This window comes from Hemiscyllium ocellatum, chromosome 15 (assembly GCF_020745735.1).
Source record: "Hemiscyllium ocellatum isolate sHemOce1 chromosome 15, sHemOce1.pat.X.cur, whole genome shotgun sequence".
In the NCBI taxonomy this organism is placed as follows: Eukaryota; Metazoa; Chordata; class Chondrichthyes; order Orectolobiformes; family Hemiscylliidae; genus Hemiscyllium; species Hemiscyllium ocellatum.
The window spans coordinates 50,526,753-50,547,464 of record NC_083415.1 but is presented as its reverse complement, the minus strand read 5'-3'; the positions used below and the strand labels follow the sequence as shown (position 1 = coordinate 50,547,464).

Genomic DNA, 20,712 nt, shown 5'->3' with positions numbered 1-20,712 from the left:
AACTATTTAGCTTTCTTGGTAAGTCAAACTCTTCATCTTGGGAATAAGCCAATTAATCTTTTTGAATTGCTTCTAATGCCAGTATCTATGTGAGCATATCTAAATTGATCTGCAGCCTTAACATTTATACATTTTGTTTCAAGGAGGGTTGAAGAGTATTCATATTTACCCGTTTGAAGTTGCTTCAATTGCACCTGTGAAGAACCAGTCAGCATGATACGGTTCTGAGGTTGCCGAAGTGTCACCATAGGTGTTTGAGTCAGTGTCACCTGCGGCCTGACGATTGTTCCCTGCTGCTGTTGAACAACCTGAAAGCAATTACATGCATTAGATTAGACGGACGTCGAAATAATTTTTTAAAATCTCAGTTGATAATAATCATCGTTCTTCAGCAACTATCCTAAATAACAATTCATTTAAGTAGAAGCAGTACCAAAATCAAGAAAACCAAGTTTACAAAAATGAGTATAAAGCAAATAATTATACATGCAATCTACATGAAACAAATACTTGAATAATGTTCAGAGTGTATTTGGCTTCTTCCCGAGTAAATCCTGTGTTTTAACACAACAACTGTGTTCTGTGCTCCCACAGCAAGGGGATAATTTTGGTTTCAAATGTTATTTTTTAAAAACATAGTTTCAAAGTAAAAAACATATAAACCCAAATGACATATACCACTACTATTTCGGCCATCTGAGGTGATTCTTTCTGGATATATCCTGGCTCCATTTTAAGTTTGGAGAAAGTGAGGGCTGCAGATGCTGGAGAGAGCTTAAAAATGTGTTGCTGGAAAAACGCAGCAGGTCAGGCAGCATCAAAGGAGCAGGAGAATCGACGTTTCGGGCATAAGCCCTTCTTCAGGGATTCCTGAAGGGCTTATGCCCAAATTGTAGATTCTCCTGTTCCTTTGATGCTGCCTGACCCTGCGCTTTTCCAGCAACACATTTTTAAGCTCCATTTCAAGTTTGCTCAGTAATGATGCAAGCATGAAATGCAGTAAATTAACTTTTGGACACACCTCCTGCCTTAAAAAGCCATTTGGATCCTTGAAGGAAAGGAATCCTTTCCAGATCTGGGAAATGTGGGACTCCAGATCTGCAACAATATGGTTGACTCTTAACTGCCCTTGAAACTATCAAACAAACTAATCAGTTGCATTCAAAAGGCAGCTCATTGCCACATTCTCAAGGGCAATAAAGTTTGGACAATAAATTTTGGCTTTGCCAGTGATATTCACATCTCATGAATGAATGAAAAAATTGTAATATTCTGCAATGTAACGGTCACATAATATTGTGAAATAATTAAAATAGTGATTGCCAATCGTATCCCCATAGTGGTTAGTAATTTAAATAGTCACAATGCTCATTACTAAAAGAATACCAAAACTAGTGGTTGTAATTAAGGTAACTAAACACTTTCAATAACTTTAATGATTTAGTATTCAGCAATTTGAAACTTTCCTACAAACATTTTTACATTAAAATGATAATTATTTAATTCCAAAAAGAGTGTCATACAACCCAGAAACAGATCCATCGGTCCAACTCATCCATGCCAACCAGGTTTCCCAAACTAAACTAATCCCATTTGCCTGCATTTGGCCCATATCCCTCCTATTCATATACCTGGAGAAAGTGAGGACTGCAGATGTTCAAGATCAGAGTCAGAGTCAAAATGTGAGGTGCTGGAAAAACACAGCTGGTCAGGCAGTATTCGAGGAGCAGAAGAGTCAAAGTTTCAAGCATGAGCTCTTCCTGATGAACAGCTTATGCTCGAAATGTTGACTCTCCTACTTCTTGGATATTCATATACCTGTCCAAATGTCTTTTCAGTATTTTAACTTTAGCTATAACTACCACTTCCTCTAGCCTAAACTGCAAACTAAAAAAAAAATTGCAAGAGTATCTATAATTTTACATGACTGGTACTGGTCAATCATTTCTTATTCCCATATTATAGTCTAAAATAAAAAAAATGTAACCCAAATGACAGCTTAAGATTAGTGCTGCTTACAGTTTGCTACGTATTGACCAGAAACGTAACTGTACCAGTCTTATACTTACTGAAATGAGAGAGCAAGCCAGAGTCTGAGAATTCTATGACAAATAACCCAATTCCTGACTTCCCAAAACCTATCCACCACCTACAAGGCACATGTAAGATGTGCAATTTAATACTTCCCAAGTGCCTGGATGGGTGCAGCAAATCTTAGAATAATCCAAGATAGGCCAGCCCAATTAACTGGCATCCTATCCACCACTTTAAACATTCATTTCATCACCACTTGCATACAGTTGCTGCAGGATGTGCCTCTACAAGAGACAATGCAGCAATTCATCAAGAGCCCACAGACAACACCATACAAACTTGTGACCTCCGTCATCTCAAAGGACAAGGACTGCAGCTGCATTAGTACACTACTACCTGCAAGATCCTTTGCAAGGCATCCACCATCCTGACTTAGAACTATATTACCTTTCCTTCACCATTGCTGGGCTAAAGACCTGAAGCTCCCTCCCTAGCAGTACTATGGGTGTACCTCCAGATTGTGGGCTGCAGCAATTCATGAGTCAGTATACCACCATCTGCTCAAGGGCATTTAGGGATGGTTAATAAATGCGATCTTGCCAGCAACCTCACATGCTAAAAGCAAATTATTAAAATAATTGTTCAACAACTCACCTTTCAAGCTGAAAGAGTTTATTCAGATAATCTATGTGAGGTTATCTCGAATGGGCAGTTCTGAACAAAATATGGGGCTATGAGAATGCCTGAAATATGATAAATGCATATAGGTTACACTTTGTCCTTAAATGGCAGCTGTATGAATTAGCCTTACCTTGCCAGTTTGCACTGACTGTCCAGGTTGTGTTAAACTTAGCACAGGATGTTGGAGAGTGCTAGTTACTGTAGCTGTAGCAGTAGTTGTTCTTACTACAGGTCGTTGTTGAACAGTATTTCCCAGTACCACTGCTGTCAATGCTGTTGTAGTCTGAGTTGAGGATTGCTGTTGACTTTGCTGAATAAAAGCTTGCGAGTCTTGGGTGAGTTGGCGCAAGGCTGGCAAACTCCGCTGGAAAAACACAGAATAGTTAAACATTTGTGCTAATCTTATTTTGAATTTATAAATTACTTCTGTGTAACTGAACTTCTAATTGGATCATCTGTTTTAAAATACTAGCAATTCTTATTTTTTTATTGAAATCAACCAAACTATTTATTGATTCCTTGTACTCCAGCAGCAGAATTGACCATATTTCTGATGGATTAGCATCATTTTGCATCATTTGTTGGGGATGGAGGAAAGGAAGAAACTTTAAAAATAAATAAATTTTGTCATCTGTATGGTATATTTAAGATGGCTCTCTTTATAACCATCAGATTGATCAAGTTACCCTTTTGGACAAAATTTGACAACTGTTTCAATGAAGTTAGGATAATTATTTTAACCCAAATTGTTGAGAAGTGTCTTAATCAAAAAGAGAAAAACACCATTACTTCTAATAAAATGGCCATCCTTGTTACCCAAAAGTTTGGGTAATGAAAGATTTGATTCTGAATAACCATTTCAATCTTAACAATAAGAATCTGGTATTGAGAAATATTTCTGTAAAATGCAAGCTAAACCAGAGAATACTTTCACAAAAATAAACACATTTCCAGTATCTTCCTTGCCTTTTCCAACCAATTTAATTCCCATACAGGGATCATTGACCAGGACAAAAAGAATAGTCACAATTGTACCCACCAAATATGAAAAACACTGTAAACCACACCAAGATAAACAATTAAGTACCTTCAGGAAAGGCACAAGATAGGGTTGAGGCGAGGAGTTGAGCTCCCTGTATAACCGGCTAGTGAAATCTTCTGCTTCAATTTTTCCATCCTGTGAGAAGAGGAAGAGAAGAGCTTTTGAGTGAGACAAGGGTGGGTATTGAGTAGGTCAAAGTGGCGAAAATTTCCCGCATTGTCCAACAGTTTGTAGATTGCATGGACCATCTCTCATATGTTGGGGGAAACTAGATAAATCTGCCCTCAAAAATCCCCAAATTGCTCTGGGGAAATCCACTCACAGGGGCAACCAGAGAAAGGTCACTCCTGTAAAGAAATAGAAGAAAATGGTTAGCAGCTGCTCCTCCAATCACACACCACTCTCTTCCATATTTGCTGTTGAAACTCAGTAGTGAAACAACATGTGAATGGAGGAGTGCAGGCAGTTACACAAGTAAGCAAAGGCAACGAGGGAATTGTTCAACTTGCCTTTACACAAGGATGGGGTTAGGGGCTGCCTTGATCAGTGGCAGGGGTAAACAGTTGCCTCATTCAGAGGCCTGGATTGGGAGCTGAAGCCAGAATCAAAGGTCACCTTGTGCCACGGTCGGGGCATGGAGCCTTTTGCTGTGTCCAAGAACTCTGGCTGCTGGAATTGGAATGTCTTTTGAGAATATCCGACCAAATATACTTAAAGAGTATGACGTAATACAGTATAAGACTTTTAAAGTTGAGATTAATTGAGAAACTTAAACTTTTCTTTAAGAGTGAAGGATGAATGTTAGTTAAGTGAAATGTACTAATTGCAAGAATGAATAGTGCAGCTTTTAAAGGCTGTTAGGCATGTTTTACTCGTGAAATCTGTTTTGTGCGCATAATGGATAACTTTCCTGTATGATGCTGCAAATTACAGCACAAATATTTTGTTTTAAGGAAAATTCAGAAGATTCCAAATTTCAGATACAAGCAGTGATTCTCCATCACCTGACTATTTAATCAAGTCTTTGTTATATCTGTGGCTTGTATGATACATTGCTGCAAAATTTGAAACTGTATCCTCTGTAATATTAAACCACAAAGGTTTAAATAACAGAAAACCACTGTGAGCGTTGCTGTTTGTTGCTAGTATGATTCAAAATGAATTTCAATATCAGGCTTTTTTCCCCATATTTTGTATTGAATTCTATTTAAGCTCCATTTATTTACTGTTCTCTGAAAAGATGCTTCTCTATCTCAACCGCCCTCATGATATACTATTCTATCCTCTCTAATAACTCTATGTAAAGATTTTGTTTCTTTGTTTTGCTTATGTTACACATTCACTCCCAATTCAGAAACAATTGGCATTTTGTTGAGATGGTTTTTTTACTTCAACAAAATTAATGCAGAAATGTGTATACTATATTTCCTCACCAACAAGTTCTGCACCAGTTCTTTAACATTGGCAGCTGTTTCTGTTGACTGTTTACCACTTGAAGCTAGTTTGATCAGCGTAGATAGAAAGTTCTTACACTTTTTCACATTTTCCATGGTTTCCTGTGGAGCATAATAAGGATTTAATGAAGGAAAAAGTACACCACCATATAATTAAAAACATTTTACATACAAAGTTTACATTACATGTTGAAGAGTCATTTGTGGAACAGTAGGAAAACTTCAGATCTTGTATAAAGCAATTTCATACACTTTGCATTTGCTTCAAAACTAGAAGTTTTCCAACTTACTAACAGTTAAAAATATTTTTTTTTGTGAAGACTGGTATAGTTCCAGTTGTTGCAACTTTTAGGCATTGGATTAATATTGTACCTTTAATGTAGGGAAGTGTCCCGAAGCTTGATGCAAAGTTGTAATCAAACATGAATTAGCAGCAAGCCAATGAAGATGACATTAATGAGGACTAAACGTTTGATGAAAGTAGTAGATTTTAAGAAGGGTCTTAAAAATACGGAAAGAAAAAGAAATTTCAGCAGGAAAATCCAGGGTTTTGAGCCTGGACAACTGAAAGCACGCTGCCAATGGTGGGGTGGAGGGTGTGGTGGATTGGTAAGCAGCAAGTGTTGGGAGTAGAGTCTTTGAAGATTTGTGGAAATAGGAAGACTATCGTGATAAAATGGAGAAAGAGCATGGAGGGATTTGAACACAATGAAGATTTTACATTTTAGATGTTGATCAACTTTTATGTCAACATCATAAGGGCCATGGGTGAACCAAACCTCCTGTAAGCTTGAATGGGAATTTAGAATTCTGGATGAAATTCTGCAGCATGGAGATTGACAAACCAGAAAAACAGTAAAACAATACACTCAACACTGACAAAAGCATTTTGAAGATGGGCTGAGACAAATGTGAAGACAGGCAGAAGTTGAGGTGGAGGAACATACTGAAATCATCAAGTGGGATTCTGGATGATTTTTATCCACCAACAACCATCAATGATGAGACTAATTTGTGCCCATTTCTTATCCATCTGTTTACTCGCAGTCCTGGAACTGTAAACAAAACTTCCACATTTTAATTGCCCATTACAGTTTTCTTCCAAATAACTTCATAGAATATTGTCAGTGAAATATTATTTTCTCTCCTTCAGGTCGCATCACTTTTATTATTTGTCAGAATTATTTAAAAAGGGACATTTGAGGATGTGACAAAACATATTGATGAAGGGAGAGCACTGGATGTGGTGTATATGGATTTTAGCAAGGTATTTGATAAGGTTCTCTGTGATTGGCTCATTCAGAAAGTAAGGAGGCATGGGATGGAGGGTAACTTGGCTGTCTGGACGCAGAATTGGCTAGTCCATAAAAGAGGGTGGTAGTAGATGGAAAGCATTCAGCCTGGAGCTTGGTGACCAGTGGTGTTCTGCAGGGATCTGTTCTGGGGCCTCTACTCTTTGTGATTTTTATAAATGATTTGGATGAGGAAGTGGAGGAGTGGGCTAATACGTTTACCAATGACATAAAGATTGGTGGAGTTGTGGATAGTGTCAAGGACTGTTGCAGCTTGCAATGGGACATTGACAGGATGCACAGCTGGGCTGAGAAGTGGCAGATGGAGTTCAACCGGGAAAAGTGAGAAGTGATTCATTTTCAAAAGGTCGAATTTGAATGCAGATTATAGATTTAAAGGCAGAATTCTTTGCAGTGTGCAGTGTGGAGGAACACTGGGATCTTACAGTCCACATCCATAGATCCCTAAAAGTTGCCACCCAAATCAATAGGGTTGTTAAAAAAGACATATGACGTCATAGAGTCCTACAGATGTACAGCACTGAAACAGACTCTTTGGTCCAACTTGTCTATGATGACCAGCTATCCTAATCTCATCTAGTCTAGTCCCATTTGGTGACACTTGGCCCATATCACTCTAAACCTTTCCTATTCATATACCCATCCAGATGCCTTTTAAATGCTGTAAAATGTACCCCCTTCCTCTGGCAGCTCATTCCATACACATACCATCCTCTATGTGAAAAGGTTGCCCCTTAGATTCCTTTTATATCTTTGCCCCCTCAGCCTAAAGCTATGCCCTCTAGTTCTGGACTCCTCCACCTCAGGGAAAAGAACCTCGTCTATTTATCTTATCCATGCCCCTCATGATTTTATAAACTTCTATAAAGTCACTCCTCAGTCTCTGAAATTTCAAGGAAAACAGCCCCACCCTATCCTTATAGCTCAAATCCTCCAAATCCTGGTAACATCCTTGTAAATCTTTTCTGAACTCTTTCAAGTTTCACAACATCTTTCCGTTAGTGTTGGCTTTCATTTGTAGGGGCATTGAGTTGAAGAGCTGTGAGGTTATGCCGCAGCTCTATAAAGTCCTGGTTAGACCACACTTTGAATATTATGCTCAGTGCTGGTCACCTCATTATAGGAAGGATGTGGCAGCTTTAAGAGGGAGTGCAGAGGAGATTTACCAGGATGCTGCCTGGGCTGGAGAGTATGTCTTATGAAGAAAGGTTCAGGGTTTTCTCACTGGAGCAAAGAAGGATGAGAGGCGACTTGATAGAGGTGTACAAGATGATGAGAGGCATAGATACAGTGGATAGCCATAGACATTTTCGCAGGCGGAAATGGTCGTTACGAAACGCGTACTTTTAAGGTCATTGGTGAAAGCTTTAGGGGAGATGTCAGGGTTGGTTCTTTACTCAGTGTGGTGGGTGTGTAGAATACACTGCAGCAGTGGTAGTAGAATCAGCTACATTAGGGACATTTAAGTGACTCTTGGATCGGCACATGAATGATATTAAAATAAAGGGTATGTAGGTCAGTTTGATCTTACAGTAGGATAAAAAGTCAGCACAACATAGAGGACTGAAGGGCCTGTATTGTGCTGTAGTGTTCTAATTTCTATTAGAAAAGGTGGGGGAATGGGAAAGAAAATATATGCAACATCCTTTTGCACAGTCATGAAATTGCAGAACTGAGATATTTATTGACTTTGGGTGTGTTTAACAGCACCAACTAATCTTTAGGTATTGTACTGTGCTTGATGTTCTTTAATAATAGCAAGCAAGTGTATTCTTTTAACAAAAAAAAAATTTCCATAACTGGAAGTTAAATTGTGGTCCCAGGTTAACTTGTAATTCTCTTGTGAATGGATTGGTAATTTGGGTCAGCTAGTTCAACTGGCGGGATGCCTGGTTTGTAGCGCAGTGTGATACCAACAGTATGGGTTCAACTCCTACAGCGGCTGAGGTTACCATGAAGAATTCTCCTTCTCAACCTTTCCCTTTCCCCAAGGCGTACTGACAGAGGTTAAACTACCATCAGTCATCGCTCTCGTTTGGGTGAGCAGTCCTACAGTCGGGTCAGATGATAGTGACTTTTACCTTTCATAGGGGTGATTTGATTACTTGCCTTTAATGACTATCTATATATTAACAACTGACCACAATAAAGCCATATTCTTTCAGTAAATTAAGTATTAAAATTGTGCTTTTTAAAATTATAGGTTAAAAACCATTTCTTTTAAACTGTGAACATTTAGTGTCTTTGCTTTTATTCCCTTGCCTCTCTCTTTAGATTACGCAGAAAGAGATAAAAGAAAAGATGAAATCCAGCTTATGTGGAAATACTCAAAGCAATGTGGTTTATGTTCCGCTGTGGACACCAAGTGTGGAAAACAAATACTGGCTTCTACCAAAAATAATTGATTATTGCAATGGAAATACAATATAACGACATGTTGTAAAAATGACTGATGCTTGATGCATCACAGTGTGGTTTGGCAACTGCTCTTCTCAAGACCCCGAGAAACTACAGACATTCAGTCATGAACTAAGCCCAGTTCATCACATAAATCAATCTCCCAAGCAGTGACTCCACCTGTACTTCCCATTGCTTCTAGAAAGCAACCAGCATAATCAAAAATGCCTCCCACTCCAGCTATACTCTTTCACCCTCTTCCTTCGGACAGAAGATATAAAAGTTTGAATACATGTACGCATAGATTCAGGAACACCTTCACCACTGTTATCAGACTTTTGAATGGACCTCTCAAATACTAATTCTGAACTGTCTCTCTGTACAACTTCTCCGCGCCTGTAAGAATGTATTCTACACTCTGTTCTGCTACCCTGAAGAACTCTATATGGTATGATCTGCCTGTACAGCACGCAGAACAACACTCGGTAAATGTGACAATAATAAATCAATCACAATCACAAATTATTCATCACCGGGTAAGACCTTTCTGAATCAAACACATTTGGGTGGCTTAATAATATCTGATTAAGAATATTGGATAAAGCTTTCGCTACTGACTGCAACAGCATTGTACAGATCTTTACACCATTATTCATTTTGGTATGAATAGAGACCAATTGTAATTTTTTGGTTTGCATATATGCTGTGATGACAATACTCACTTAGTTACTAACCCTAGAATTTATAACTACTTTTTCCCAGGTGGAATATATTCTAACCATCCAGCTTGCTGCTGACAGAAATTTGGAACGTTTTCTTTATGTGCAGTTTGAGTTCCTACCAGCAGATGGCTGTACATCTTTAGCCCATCAGCCATTAATCTGTTTTCGGTTTCTAGTGTTGAATGGACTTGGCTGACATACTGACCTACATTAATCGTGAAAGGGTAGTCTTAAGCATGTAACTCTAATACGGAAGCAATGGATCTTACAAATACATAACATAACTCCCTGTGTGAGCATGGAAGTTACAGTTCAAATTTGGCCAGCATTAACTATTAAAGTAACAAATTATTTAAAGAATATCTAGTAAATACAAAGACCCAAAAATATTTAATTGCAGACAATAAGAAGCAACATTCCTTCCAAATCAGAGTTACTCGGTAATTATTAAATGACGCCTAAAAGACAAATGGTGTTGGGAGTTTTTGTTTTAATCAATGTAATCGGCGATGAAATTTCAGAAACAAGTACTGATATTCTATATACTGAATGAACATAATCACAATGTCAAGGGATCTAAGGTTGCCTTTTTGCCAACATGCATTTCTATCCTAACTTTCAAAATAGCATGATCATTGCATGAAAGGAAAACAATGGATTACTACAGAAACCATATTTAATACGAAATAAAACCTTTGTACAGCAAGTGTACTTCAGAACCACTCAAACTCAGGAAACTATTGGCATTGTTTTTGTTTATTCACGATTCCACTCACTCCGAAGTGAATGCATGTGCTCAAAATTTAGCCATTAGAATCTTATAATAATGCATTGTACAAAAGTAAATCAACTATTGAAAAGTGACATATCTGCATCAGACCTGAATACGGATAAAATGTCTTAAAAACTTTCATTTTAAAATATTAAAAAAAATCTTTGTTAAACATAATTTATTGTTGGAACATAAACCTACTTTCTTTAATACATTTGATATTTCTTTAGCATGAAAATGAAATTTGCTAGAGTTCCAGAGAACCACAAGCTGCTCTCTCATTACAGCAAGGCCGATTAAAAATGTTAACAAGTTAAGCTAGGAGGGAACATCTTGGAGTACAGTGGTTGTGTCCCCACCTCTGGGTCAGAAGGCGTGGGTTCACGTTCCTCTTGCTGCTCAACATGAATGCCATACATGATGGAACAAAGTGATTAAAAATCAGTGACTGTCCCCAACTCTGATTAAAACTATTAGTTCAGTCAAGGTGCATCTGAAGATTTTAAAATAGTGAGGCTTGGGGCTCTTCTGGTGTAATGGTAATGTCTTTGTCTCCGAGCCAGGAGGCCCAATTTCAAGTCTCAATTGCTTCTAAAGTGTGTAATAACATCTTGGAATAGGCTACTTAGAAAATATTTAAGAGTTAAGTCATTTTTAGGGCCAGAAGATTCAGGTTGAAGTCCCACCTTCCTGGAGGTGTCTCATAACAGGTTTAAACAGGTTGATTTAAAACAGCTAAAAATTAAGCCCATGACAATCTTGTGATGCAGTCGTAGCATCCCTGTCTTTGGGTCAGAAGGCCTAGGTTCAAGTTGTCTCTGCTCCAGAAGTGTGTAAAAACATGTCTGAGCAGATTGGTTAGGAAATATCTAAAGGTTAAGCTAATGAGTATTTACTGAGCATTCTTGCAGTACAGCGGTTGTGGTTGCTTATACGTATTTGTAATTAACTTGTTCAGTATTGAGACACACCTCTAGAGCCAATGGGACTTGAATCCATGCCCTCTGACTCAAAGGTCGAAACACTACCACTGTCTGAACACATTCTGATACCTGTGGACCTCACCTCCTAAGATGGGGCACAAACCTTCGAGCCCAGAGACGCACTGTCACAAGAGCCCCAGAAGGCCTGTTCCTGTCTGAATAGGTTGAATAAAACAACTAGAACTCGAGCCTTTGAGTCTCTTGTAGTGCAGTGGTAATGTGAAACAGATATGGGCTTGCTGAATAAAGCCCAAAGATGATTGAGGTTCAATATTTCTATACTGGCGTGTGGCGAATGGACATATGAACATATGAATGAGGAGCAGAAAATACAGGTTAATTCAAGTTTTTGATTTCAAGTAAGCCCCTACAACGTAAAAGAAATAGCTTAAAAAAACACTGAACCAGACAGAACAATTTACATAGATTTAATTAAAATTGTTTTGTATCCATTCATTTATGGAAATGCAGTTTTTAAGAAAATCCACAGTTTAAAATATTGTCTGCGTTTAATTTGTAAAAGGCAATGGCCTTGCAGTAGTATCACTCAACTGTTAATCCAGACAATCAGGTAATGTTCTGGGGACCTTGGTTTGAATCTCTCAATGGCAGATGGTGAAATTTGAATTCAATAAAAATCTGGAATTAAGAGTCTGATGATGACTATGAAACCATTGTCGACTGTTAGAAAAACCCATCTGGTTCACTCATGTCCTTTAGGACTGCCAACCTTATCTGGTCTGACCTACATGTGACTCTACATCCACAGCACTTAACTGCCCTTTGACAAATTAGGAATAGGCAATAAATGCTGGTGTCATCCCACAAATGAATTAAATAAAAATAAATTTTGTTAAATAAATGGAACGATTACATTGTCTAACTCAAGCAACATATGTTATGTTTATGATAAAGGTGTTTAATTGCTTTGATGGATATTTTTGCTCCACTGTATTTCATTGCCGAGGAAGTTTTCCTTAATCAGATATTTTTAATCGATGTAAATTTCATTTCTCACAGGTGTAGGCTGCAAATATTTCTGAACTCTCAATTGCAGTTTTGTTAGAATGTCACATCTTACAAGTTTCACACCATGCATCAACAAATGATTCTTACCGCTGAGGCAGTGGGTTGCAGTATCTGTGATGAAGGACCCCCAGCAGCAGCTGCTAATGTTTGTACAGATCTCTGAGGTGTTCCTGGTTGGACTGTTGTTGCTGTCCCTATTGAAGCTGCAGATGTTGACCCACTTATTACAATCTGAGACTGGAAGATAAATAAATAATTTGCCTTTATCTAACATCATTCATGGCTTTAAGATGTTGCAAATAACTTCACAGCAAATGAAGCACCTTAAAGAATAGTCACTTTGTAAGGATATGAGGCATTCAATTTGCACACTAAGTTCCCATAAAGTTTCCTGCTCTTCTCCAAATGGTATGATTGATCCTTTACTCCGGAAAGGGCAAAGAGAATCTTATCCACTTCTGACAATACAGTATTTCTTCAGTACTGTAGTGAAGTGTCCATTTAGTTTATGTGCTAAGTTTAAAACCATGTCCAGTAGTATTATTGAAACAAATTGGTGATAGTAAAGTGCTAAAAATAGTTAACATATTTTTCATGTATTAAAATCTCAGTGACACACTACTGACATAATGGATTCTGAAGACTTCAAACAAAAAAAAAATCACCCTTCTCATTTAACAAAAGCAAACCACAAAACCTATGGGGTAGGAACAGGAAGTATTTTAGCTATTGTACCTTTCACCAAGATTGTGGCTTATCTGCATTATAACTCTACCCACTCCTTTTGATTCACTCTTCTGTACACTTGTTTAGCAAAAAATGGTGCGGCCAATGACTTTTCTCCGTGCATTAGTTTAATATTGCATTTCTTTATTAATTGTGTCAAGCTTGTCCTTTGCTCAAAACTCAAACTCTTGAAGTGAAATTGAAATAATACACTGCACAATATACTTGCATACATATATCCTGAAGCTTTAACTTTACTAACAGACATTTCTAGTCTAACTTTGAAAACTATTCTCATTGATTTCCAATAAAAGTGAACTCAATATTTTTAGGCATCACAACTTGGTTCGTAACATTACCTGTACAGTTGGAGGTCGCTGCAATGCAGTTGTTACTTGTACTGTAGTCTGTGGTTGAGAAACTGGTTTGATGATCGTAGGTGTCACTTGTCGTGCAATTATTTGTGTTCCAGGTGCCTAGAAATGATAATGAAAATGTAGGAAAGATGGGGCCAACCTTTGCAGGATTACTGAAGCATGTTTTCTTCTGAGAAAAAATCCAAAAATTATTCAAATATAAATGTAAATAGTTATCCATTTTGATAAAAGTCAATACATAAATATAAAACTATTATGATTTGGAGATGCCGGTGTTGGACTGGGGTGTACAAAGTTCAAAATCACACAACACCAGGTTATAGTCCAACAGGTTTAACTAGAAGCACTAGCTTTCGGAGCACTGCTCCTTCATCACTTGATGACAACCAGCTGATAAAGGAGCAGCGCTCCGAAAGCTAATGCTTCCAATTAAACCTGTTGGACTATAACCTAGTGTTGTATGATTTTAACTTAATAAAATTATTAAGTCATAACTTTCAGCACCTTGGAGAGTGGTAAAACACTCAACAATTACTAACTCTAATTTAGAAAGCAGAAAATGAAGAAATGCAGAAAATGGTTCAATTGTCTAGTTTGGTGATGTTTCTCCTTGTGGCATTCTTTAAAAGACATTGAAATAAATAAAATACACAAATTGGAGGGAATCCTGAGGGACAGGATGTACATGTATTTGGAAAGGCAAGGACTGATTAAGGATATTCAACATGGCTTTGAGTGGGGGAAATCATGTCTCACAAACTTGATTGAGTTTTTTTGGAAGAAGTAACAAAGAGGATTGATGAGGGCAGAGTGGTAGATGTGATCTAAATGGACTTCAGTAAGACACTCAACAAGGTTCCCCATGGGAGACTGATTAGCAAGGTTGGATCTCACAGAAAACAAGGAGAACTAGCCATTTGGATACAGAACTGGCTCAAAAGGTAGAAGACAGAGGGTGGTGGTGGAGGGTTGTTTTTCAGACTAGAGGCCTGTGACCAGTGGAGTGCCACAAGGATCGGTGTTGGGTCCACTACTTTTTGTCATTTATGTAAATGATTTGGATGTGATCGTAAGAGGTACAGTTAGTAAGTTTTCAGATGACACCAAAATTGGAGGTATAGTGGACAGCGAAGAGGGATACCTCAGATTACAACAGAATCTTGACCAGATGGGCCAATGGGCTGAGAAGTGGGAGATGGAGTTTAATTCAGATAAATGTGAGGTGCTGCATTATAGCAGGACTTATACACTTAATGGTAAGGTCCTAGGGAGTGTTGCTGAACAAAGACCTTGGAGTGCAGGTTCGGAGCTCCTTGAAAGTGGAGTCGCAGATAGGTAGGATAGTGAAGAAGGCATTCGATATGCTTTCCTTTTATTGACCAGAGTATTGAGTACAGGAGTTGGGAGGTCATGTTGCGGCTATACAGGACATTGGTTAGGCCACTGTTGGAATATTGCATGCAATTCTGGTCTCCTTTCTATCGGAAAAATGTTGTGAAACTTGAAAGGTTTCAGAAAAGATTTACAAAGATGTTGCCAGAGTTGGAGGATTTGAGCTATGAGGAGAGGCTGAAAGACTGGGGCTGGTTTCCCTGGAGCGTTGGAGGCTGAGGGGTGACCTTATAGAGGTTTACAAAATTATGAGGAGCATGGATAGGGTAAATAGACAAAGTCTTTTCCCTGGGGTCGGGGAGTACAGAACTAGAGGGCATAGGTTTCGGGAGAGAGGGGAAAGATATAAGACACACCTAAGGGGCAACTTTTTCGCACAAAGGCTGGTACGTGTATGGAATGAGCTGTCAGAGGAAGTGGTGGTGGCTGGTATAATTACAACATTTAAGAGGCATTTGGATGGGTATATGAATAGGAAGGGTTTGGAGGGATTTGGGCTGGGTGCTGGCAGGTGGGACTAGTTTGGGTTGGGATTATCTGGTCGGCATGGACGGGTTGGACCGAAGGGTCCGTTCCCATGCTGTACATCTCTATGACTCCATGACTCCAATTAGTAAACTCTAACATATGGTGAATTTAATTCCATTGCTAGTTATACTGTTCAGGGTTTATGTAAGACTAACAGAGATCCACAAAGCATTAATCTACAGAGTGGCATATCTGTATTATCTATATTGCAACATCATTTCTTTAAATTCCAATTTCATATAATCCTTCTCATGCATACGTATTCTGTTCCCTTTATCCCTCTCCTTTCATTCCCATTTCACCTTCCAAGCTATCCCCATCCCATCCTATCATTCATTTCATTCTTCCTATGCCATCCCATACCTCTTAGTACATTCATCCCATCCTCCATTTTGAATTTTCCATGTATTTCCCCGACTCATGCCAATACATTCAAAATAGGGAGAAACTATCAAACATCAAATGCTACACAACAAAGCAATTTTTATTACGGTTTTGATAAGCTTCAATTGACTTTAGTTAACAATCAATCAATTTCAGAACACAGTCATCAGATCTGAAAATGTCATGTGTACAACAGTCACATTTTGAAGACCCCAGGTTGACATCCATTAGGAGCTTGGGTTTTGTCAGCTTTTACTCTTTTTTTTCCCCTGTCTTAAGAGTTTACCCTTTCTTGTGGTGATTGTCACGGTTTTAGGTTTCTCCTTCATTTCAACCATCGACTGACCAATTTCCTTTCAATTCACAATGATTGCTTTATGCTCCATTATTCATTCTCAGGCTCACTCCAGAGAAGCAATATTCACTTATGTACTAGTTTGTTTTTCAAATAACCAAAGAAATGCTACTGTTTGATTCTGAGATTTTGAGCCAGCTTTACGAGCAGTCCAAAAGAATAGTAAGGAGAAAAAAATAGTCATTATGTTTTTTTTTGAATATTCTGTCCAGTCTTTTAACCTACCATTACTCTTCATAGAAATATACTTTTTTCTTTCAATTTCATATCATCTTCAACTCCCTTAGAAAGCCATAGATGGTGTGTCCTTCACTTGGTGTGTCCTTCACCTTTCTTTCTCACTGGAAAGTATCTATGCTAAGTGTTAGGAAATGTCTCCCTCAATGTCCGCCATCTACTAATAGATTCCTGAACTTGAATTTTCCAGTTCTCTTTAGTCAATCCTGTCTTCATTCCCTCAAAATTGCCCTTAAGTTTAAAATGTTGTCTTGGACAAACTATTTTAACCTTCAGATTGAATGTGAATCCAATCGTGTTATAATCACTGCTATTATGCGATCTAGAATTCCCTGCCCTTTGGCTCCAGAACATGCTGTGCTAGGAAACTGTCCTGAAAATCTTCAATAAACTCATCATCAAGACTACAGAAGATGGCTCACCACCATCATATCCAAGCTGAAAATGTGTTGCTGGTTAAAGCACAGCAGGTTAGGCAGCATCCAAGGAATAGGAAATTTGACATTTCGGGCCAGAGCCCTTCATCAGGAATGAGGAGAATGTGCCAGGCAGGCTAAGATAAAAGGTGGGAGGAGGGACTTGGGGGAGGGGCGATGGAGATGTGATAGATGGAAGGAGGTCAAGGTGAGGGTGATAGGCTGGAGTGGGGTGGGGGCGAAGAGGTCAGGAAGAAGATTGCAGGTTAGGAGGGCGGTGCTGAGTCGAGGGAACCGACTGAGACCAGTCCATGTACACCTCCATCAGCAACACATTTTCAGCTGTGATCTCCAGCATCTGCAGACCTCATTTTTTGGCCTTGGAGAGAAGTAAGGGAGGAGGCGTGGGCGCAAGTTTTACATTTCCTGTGGCTGCAGGGGAAGGTGCCGGGGAAGGTGCCGGGAGTGGAGGTTGGGTTGGTGGGGGGTGTGGACCTGATGAGGGAGTCACGAAGGGAGTGGTCTTTGCGGAACGCTGATAGGGGAGGGGAGAGAAATATATCCCTGATGGTGGGGTCCATTTGGAGGTGGCGGAAATGACGGCGGATGATACGCTGTATACGGACGTTGGTGGGGTGGTAGGTGAGAACTAGTGGGGTTCTGTCTTGGTGGCGGTTGGAGGAGCGGGAAGTGGAGGAGATGTGGTGGAGGGCATCGTCGATCACGTCTGGGGGGAATCTGCGGTCCTTGAAGAAGGAGGCCATCTGGGCTGTACGGTATTGGAACTGGTCCTCCTGGGAGCAGATGCGGCGGAGACGAAGGAATTGGGAATAAAGGATGGCGTTTTTACAGGGGGCAGGGTGGGAGGAGGTGTAGTCCAGGTAGCTGTGGGAGTCAGTCGGTTTATAGTAGATGTCTGTGTTGAGTCGGTCGCCCGAGATAGAGATGGAAAGGTCTAGGAAGGGGAGGGAGGAGTCTGAGACAGTCCAGGTGAATTTCAGGTCGGGATGGAAGGTGTTGGTAAAGTTGATGAACTGTTCAACCTCCTCGTGGGAGCACGAGGCAGCGCCGATACAGTCATCGATGTAGCGGAGGAAAAGGTGGGGGGTGGTGCCAGTGTAGCTGCGGAAGATGGACTGTTCCACATATCCTACGAAGAGACAGGCATAGCTGGGGCCCATGCGGGTGCCCATGGCAACTCCTTTAGTTTGGAGGGAGTGGGAGGATTGGAAAGAGAAGTTATTCAGGGTGAGCACCAGTTCAGTCATTCAAAGGAGGGTGTCAGTGGAAGGGTACTGGTTGGTGCGGCGGGAAAGGAAGAAGCGGAGGGCTTTGAGTTCTTCGTGATGGGGGATGGAGGTGTACAGGGACCGGATGTCCATCGTGAAGATAGGCATTGGGGAGCGGGGAAGCGAAAATCATGGCGGAGGTGGAGGGCGTGGGTGGTGTCCCGAACGTAGGTGGGGAGTTCTTGGACTAAAGGGGACAGAACCGTGTCGAGGTACGCGGAGATGAGTTCGGTGGGGCAGGAGCAGGCTGAGACAATGGGTCGGCCGGGGCAGTCAGGTTTGTGGATTTTGGGCAGGAGGTAGAAACGGGCGGTGTGGGGTTGTGGGACTATGAGGTTGGAGGCGGTGGATGGGAGATCCCCTGAGGTGATGAGGTTATGGATGGTCTGGGAGATGATGGTTTGGTGGTGGGAGGTGGGGTCATGGTCAAGGGGGCGATAAGAGGAGGCATCTGCAAGCTGGCGTTTGGCCTCAGCGGTATAAAGGTCGGTGCGCCAAACTACTACCGCGCCTCCCTTGTCTGCCGGTTTGATGGTGAGGTTGGGGTTGGAGCGGAGGGAGTGGAGGGCTGCACGTTCTGAGGGTGAGAGGTTGGAGTGGGTGAGAGGGGTGGACAGGTTGAGTCGGTTAATGTCGCGGCGGCAGTTGGCTATAAATAGATCGAGAGCGGGTAAGAGGCCAGCACGGGGTGTCCAGGTGGATGGGGTGTATTGGAGGCGGGAGAAGGGGTCGTCAGAGGGTGGGCGGGAGTCTTGGTTGTAAAAGTAGGCACGGAGGCGAAGACGGTGGAAGAATTGTTAAATATCTCGCCACGTATTGAACTCATTAATCCGAGGGCGTAGGGGAATGAAGGTGAGGCCTCTGCTGAGGACTAATCCTTCATCCTCAGAGACGGGGAGGTTTGGAGGGATGGTGAAGATCCGGCAAGGTTGGGAGCTAGGACCTGGTGTGGGACTGGAGCTGAGGGCGGGGACAGAGATCGACGTAGGGGCGGGGTTAGACGTGGTGACGAAGCTCGGTGTGGGGACCGGGTTAAGCGTGGGGGCGGGGTCATGCGTGGTAACGGAATTAAGCGTGGGGGCGGGGTTACGCTTGGTGGCGAAAGTCGGCGTGGGGGCGGGGTTACGCGTGGTGACGAAAGACGGCGTGGGGGCGGAGACACCTGAGGCGTTGTGGTCGTGCAGGTTAGTGATGTCAGTGAGAGCGGAAGTGGCTGCGACGACGGCAACCGAAGGGGCGGAAATGGTTGTGGTGACGAAAGAACCGTTGTCATTCCCGGTAGCCGCGGGGGTCGCGAGTCCGTCGGCGATCTTCCTGGCGATCGTGGAAGCGGTTGTCTGTGCGGCGATCGCCGGGGCAGTTGTTTGGGCGGCGATCGCGGAGGCTCTGAGGTCGGCGGGGGTGGAAGTGACATCACGGTCGGCGGCGGCCGTTGGTGCCGCGGGCACTGTAGCGGCCGCGTGTGTAATGGCATTCTGTGCAGCGATCGCCGGGGCAATCTACCATCATATCCAAGGCAATTACGGGAGCAATAAATGCTGGTGTTCAGTGACGTAACATCCCATAAATGAAGTTACGTGATCACTTTGTTCTATCACAATTTGATTTAAAGTTGTCTTCAGTGCTCTAATTATACAAGTTGCCCAAATACTTGTTTAAGCACAATTCTGAAGACAACCTTTCCTCAATACTGCCAATGTCTAATGAACCAAAACTCATTTATCTATTTTACAAACCCACCCTTGCAAATTTAGTGGGCCTATTTATTTCTCAAGTTTAAGTTTTGCAACATTAATTGGAACAAATTAGAAAATTCCATGGCTTAGAGAAAGAATGAGTTACTAATTATCATGTTAGAACATATTTATATAAATAATTACCATGTGTATCTCAACAGATGATGGGTATGTCATTAAAAACTATTTTCTGAATGTTAAACATAAGAAATTGATCTGGCCTGTGAATTAATAAAAATGGTGCTCACAGATTACCTAGACAATTTAAACCCTGGTTATTACTGTTTTATAAGCAGGTGTAATGATATAAGGAAACAGAAAGATAGCATGCAGTTACATCATGTATTTGGGGGAAAATTACTGTACTACAAGCAGATTGTAGTACAAGACAAAGGAAGTCTTGCTACAATAGCACAGGGTTTTGATAAGACCACATCTAGAGTAACGTGCACAGTTTTCATCTCCACCTTTAATGAAGGATATATTTGTGTTGGAGGCAGTGCAGCAAAGAACCATGAAATTAGTTTGTAGTGTAACAGGATTGCCTCATGTTGCTGCTGAGTAAATTTGGCCAATACTGTCAGGAATGAAGAGAATGAAAGGAGGAGGAATGATTGAAACACACAATAACCTGAAGGCATTTAACAGGGTACCCAGCCAGTAGTTGGATCCCAGGAATGGGGAGTCCAGAACATGAGAATCATGAGGAGAAATGTCTTCAAATCAAATGATTGTGAAACTTTGAAACTGTCGACCACAGATTTATGGATTCTCCAATTATTACTATATTTACAGCTGACAGGAAAAGGTTCTGATCCAAGAAAATGTACAGCAGATGGTACATT

The 20,712-nt window shown here is 40.7% G+C and overlaps 1 protein-coding gene across 1 annotated transcript in view; it reads right to left on the bottom strand.

The window, feature by feature from the left end:
• Positions 1-20,712, bottom strand: part of LOC132822783 (transcription initiation factor TFIID subunit 4-like) — a 111,621-nt gene that overhangs the window by 26,639 nt on the left and 64,270 nt on the right. Inside the window, exons 3-8 of the mRNA XM_060836117.1 lie at positions 13,513-13,629; positions 12,515-12,664; positions 5,191-5,313; positions 3,803-3,892; positions 2,846-3,079; positions 170-308 (exon numbers count right to left, since the gene is read on the bottom strand). Coding sequence (XP_060692100.1) covers positions 170-308; positions 2,846-3,079; positions 3,803-3,892; positions 5,191-5,313; positions 12,515-12,664; positions 13,513-13,629 — 853 coding nt within the window. The remainder of the gene's footprint in view (positions 1-169; positions 309-2,845; positions 3,080-3,802; positions 3,893-5,190; positions 5,314-12,514; positions 12,665-13,512; positions 13,630-20,712) is intronic.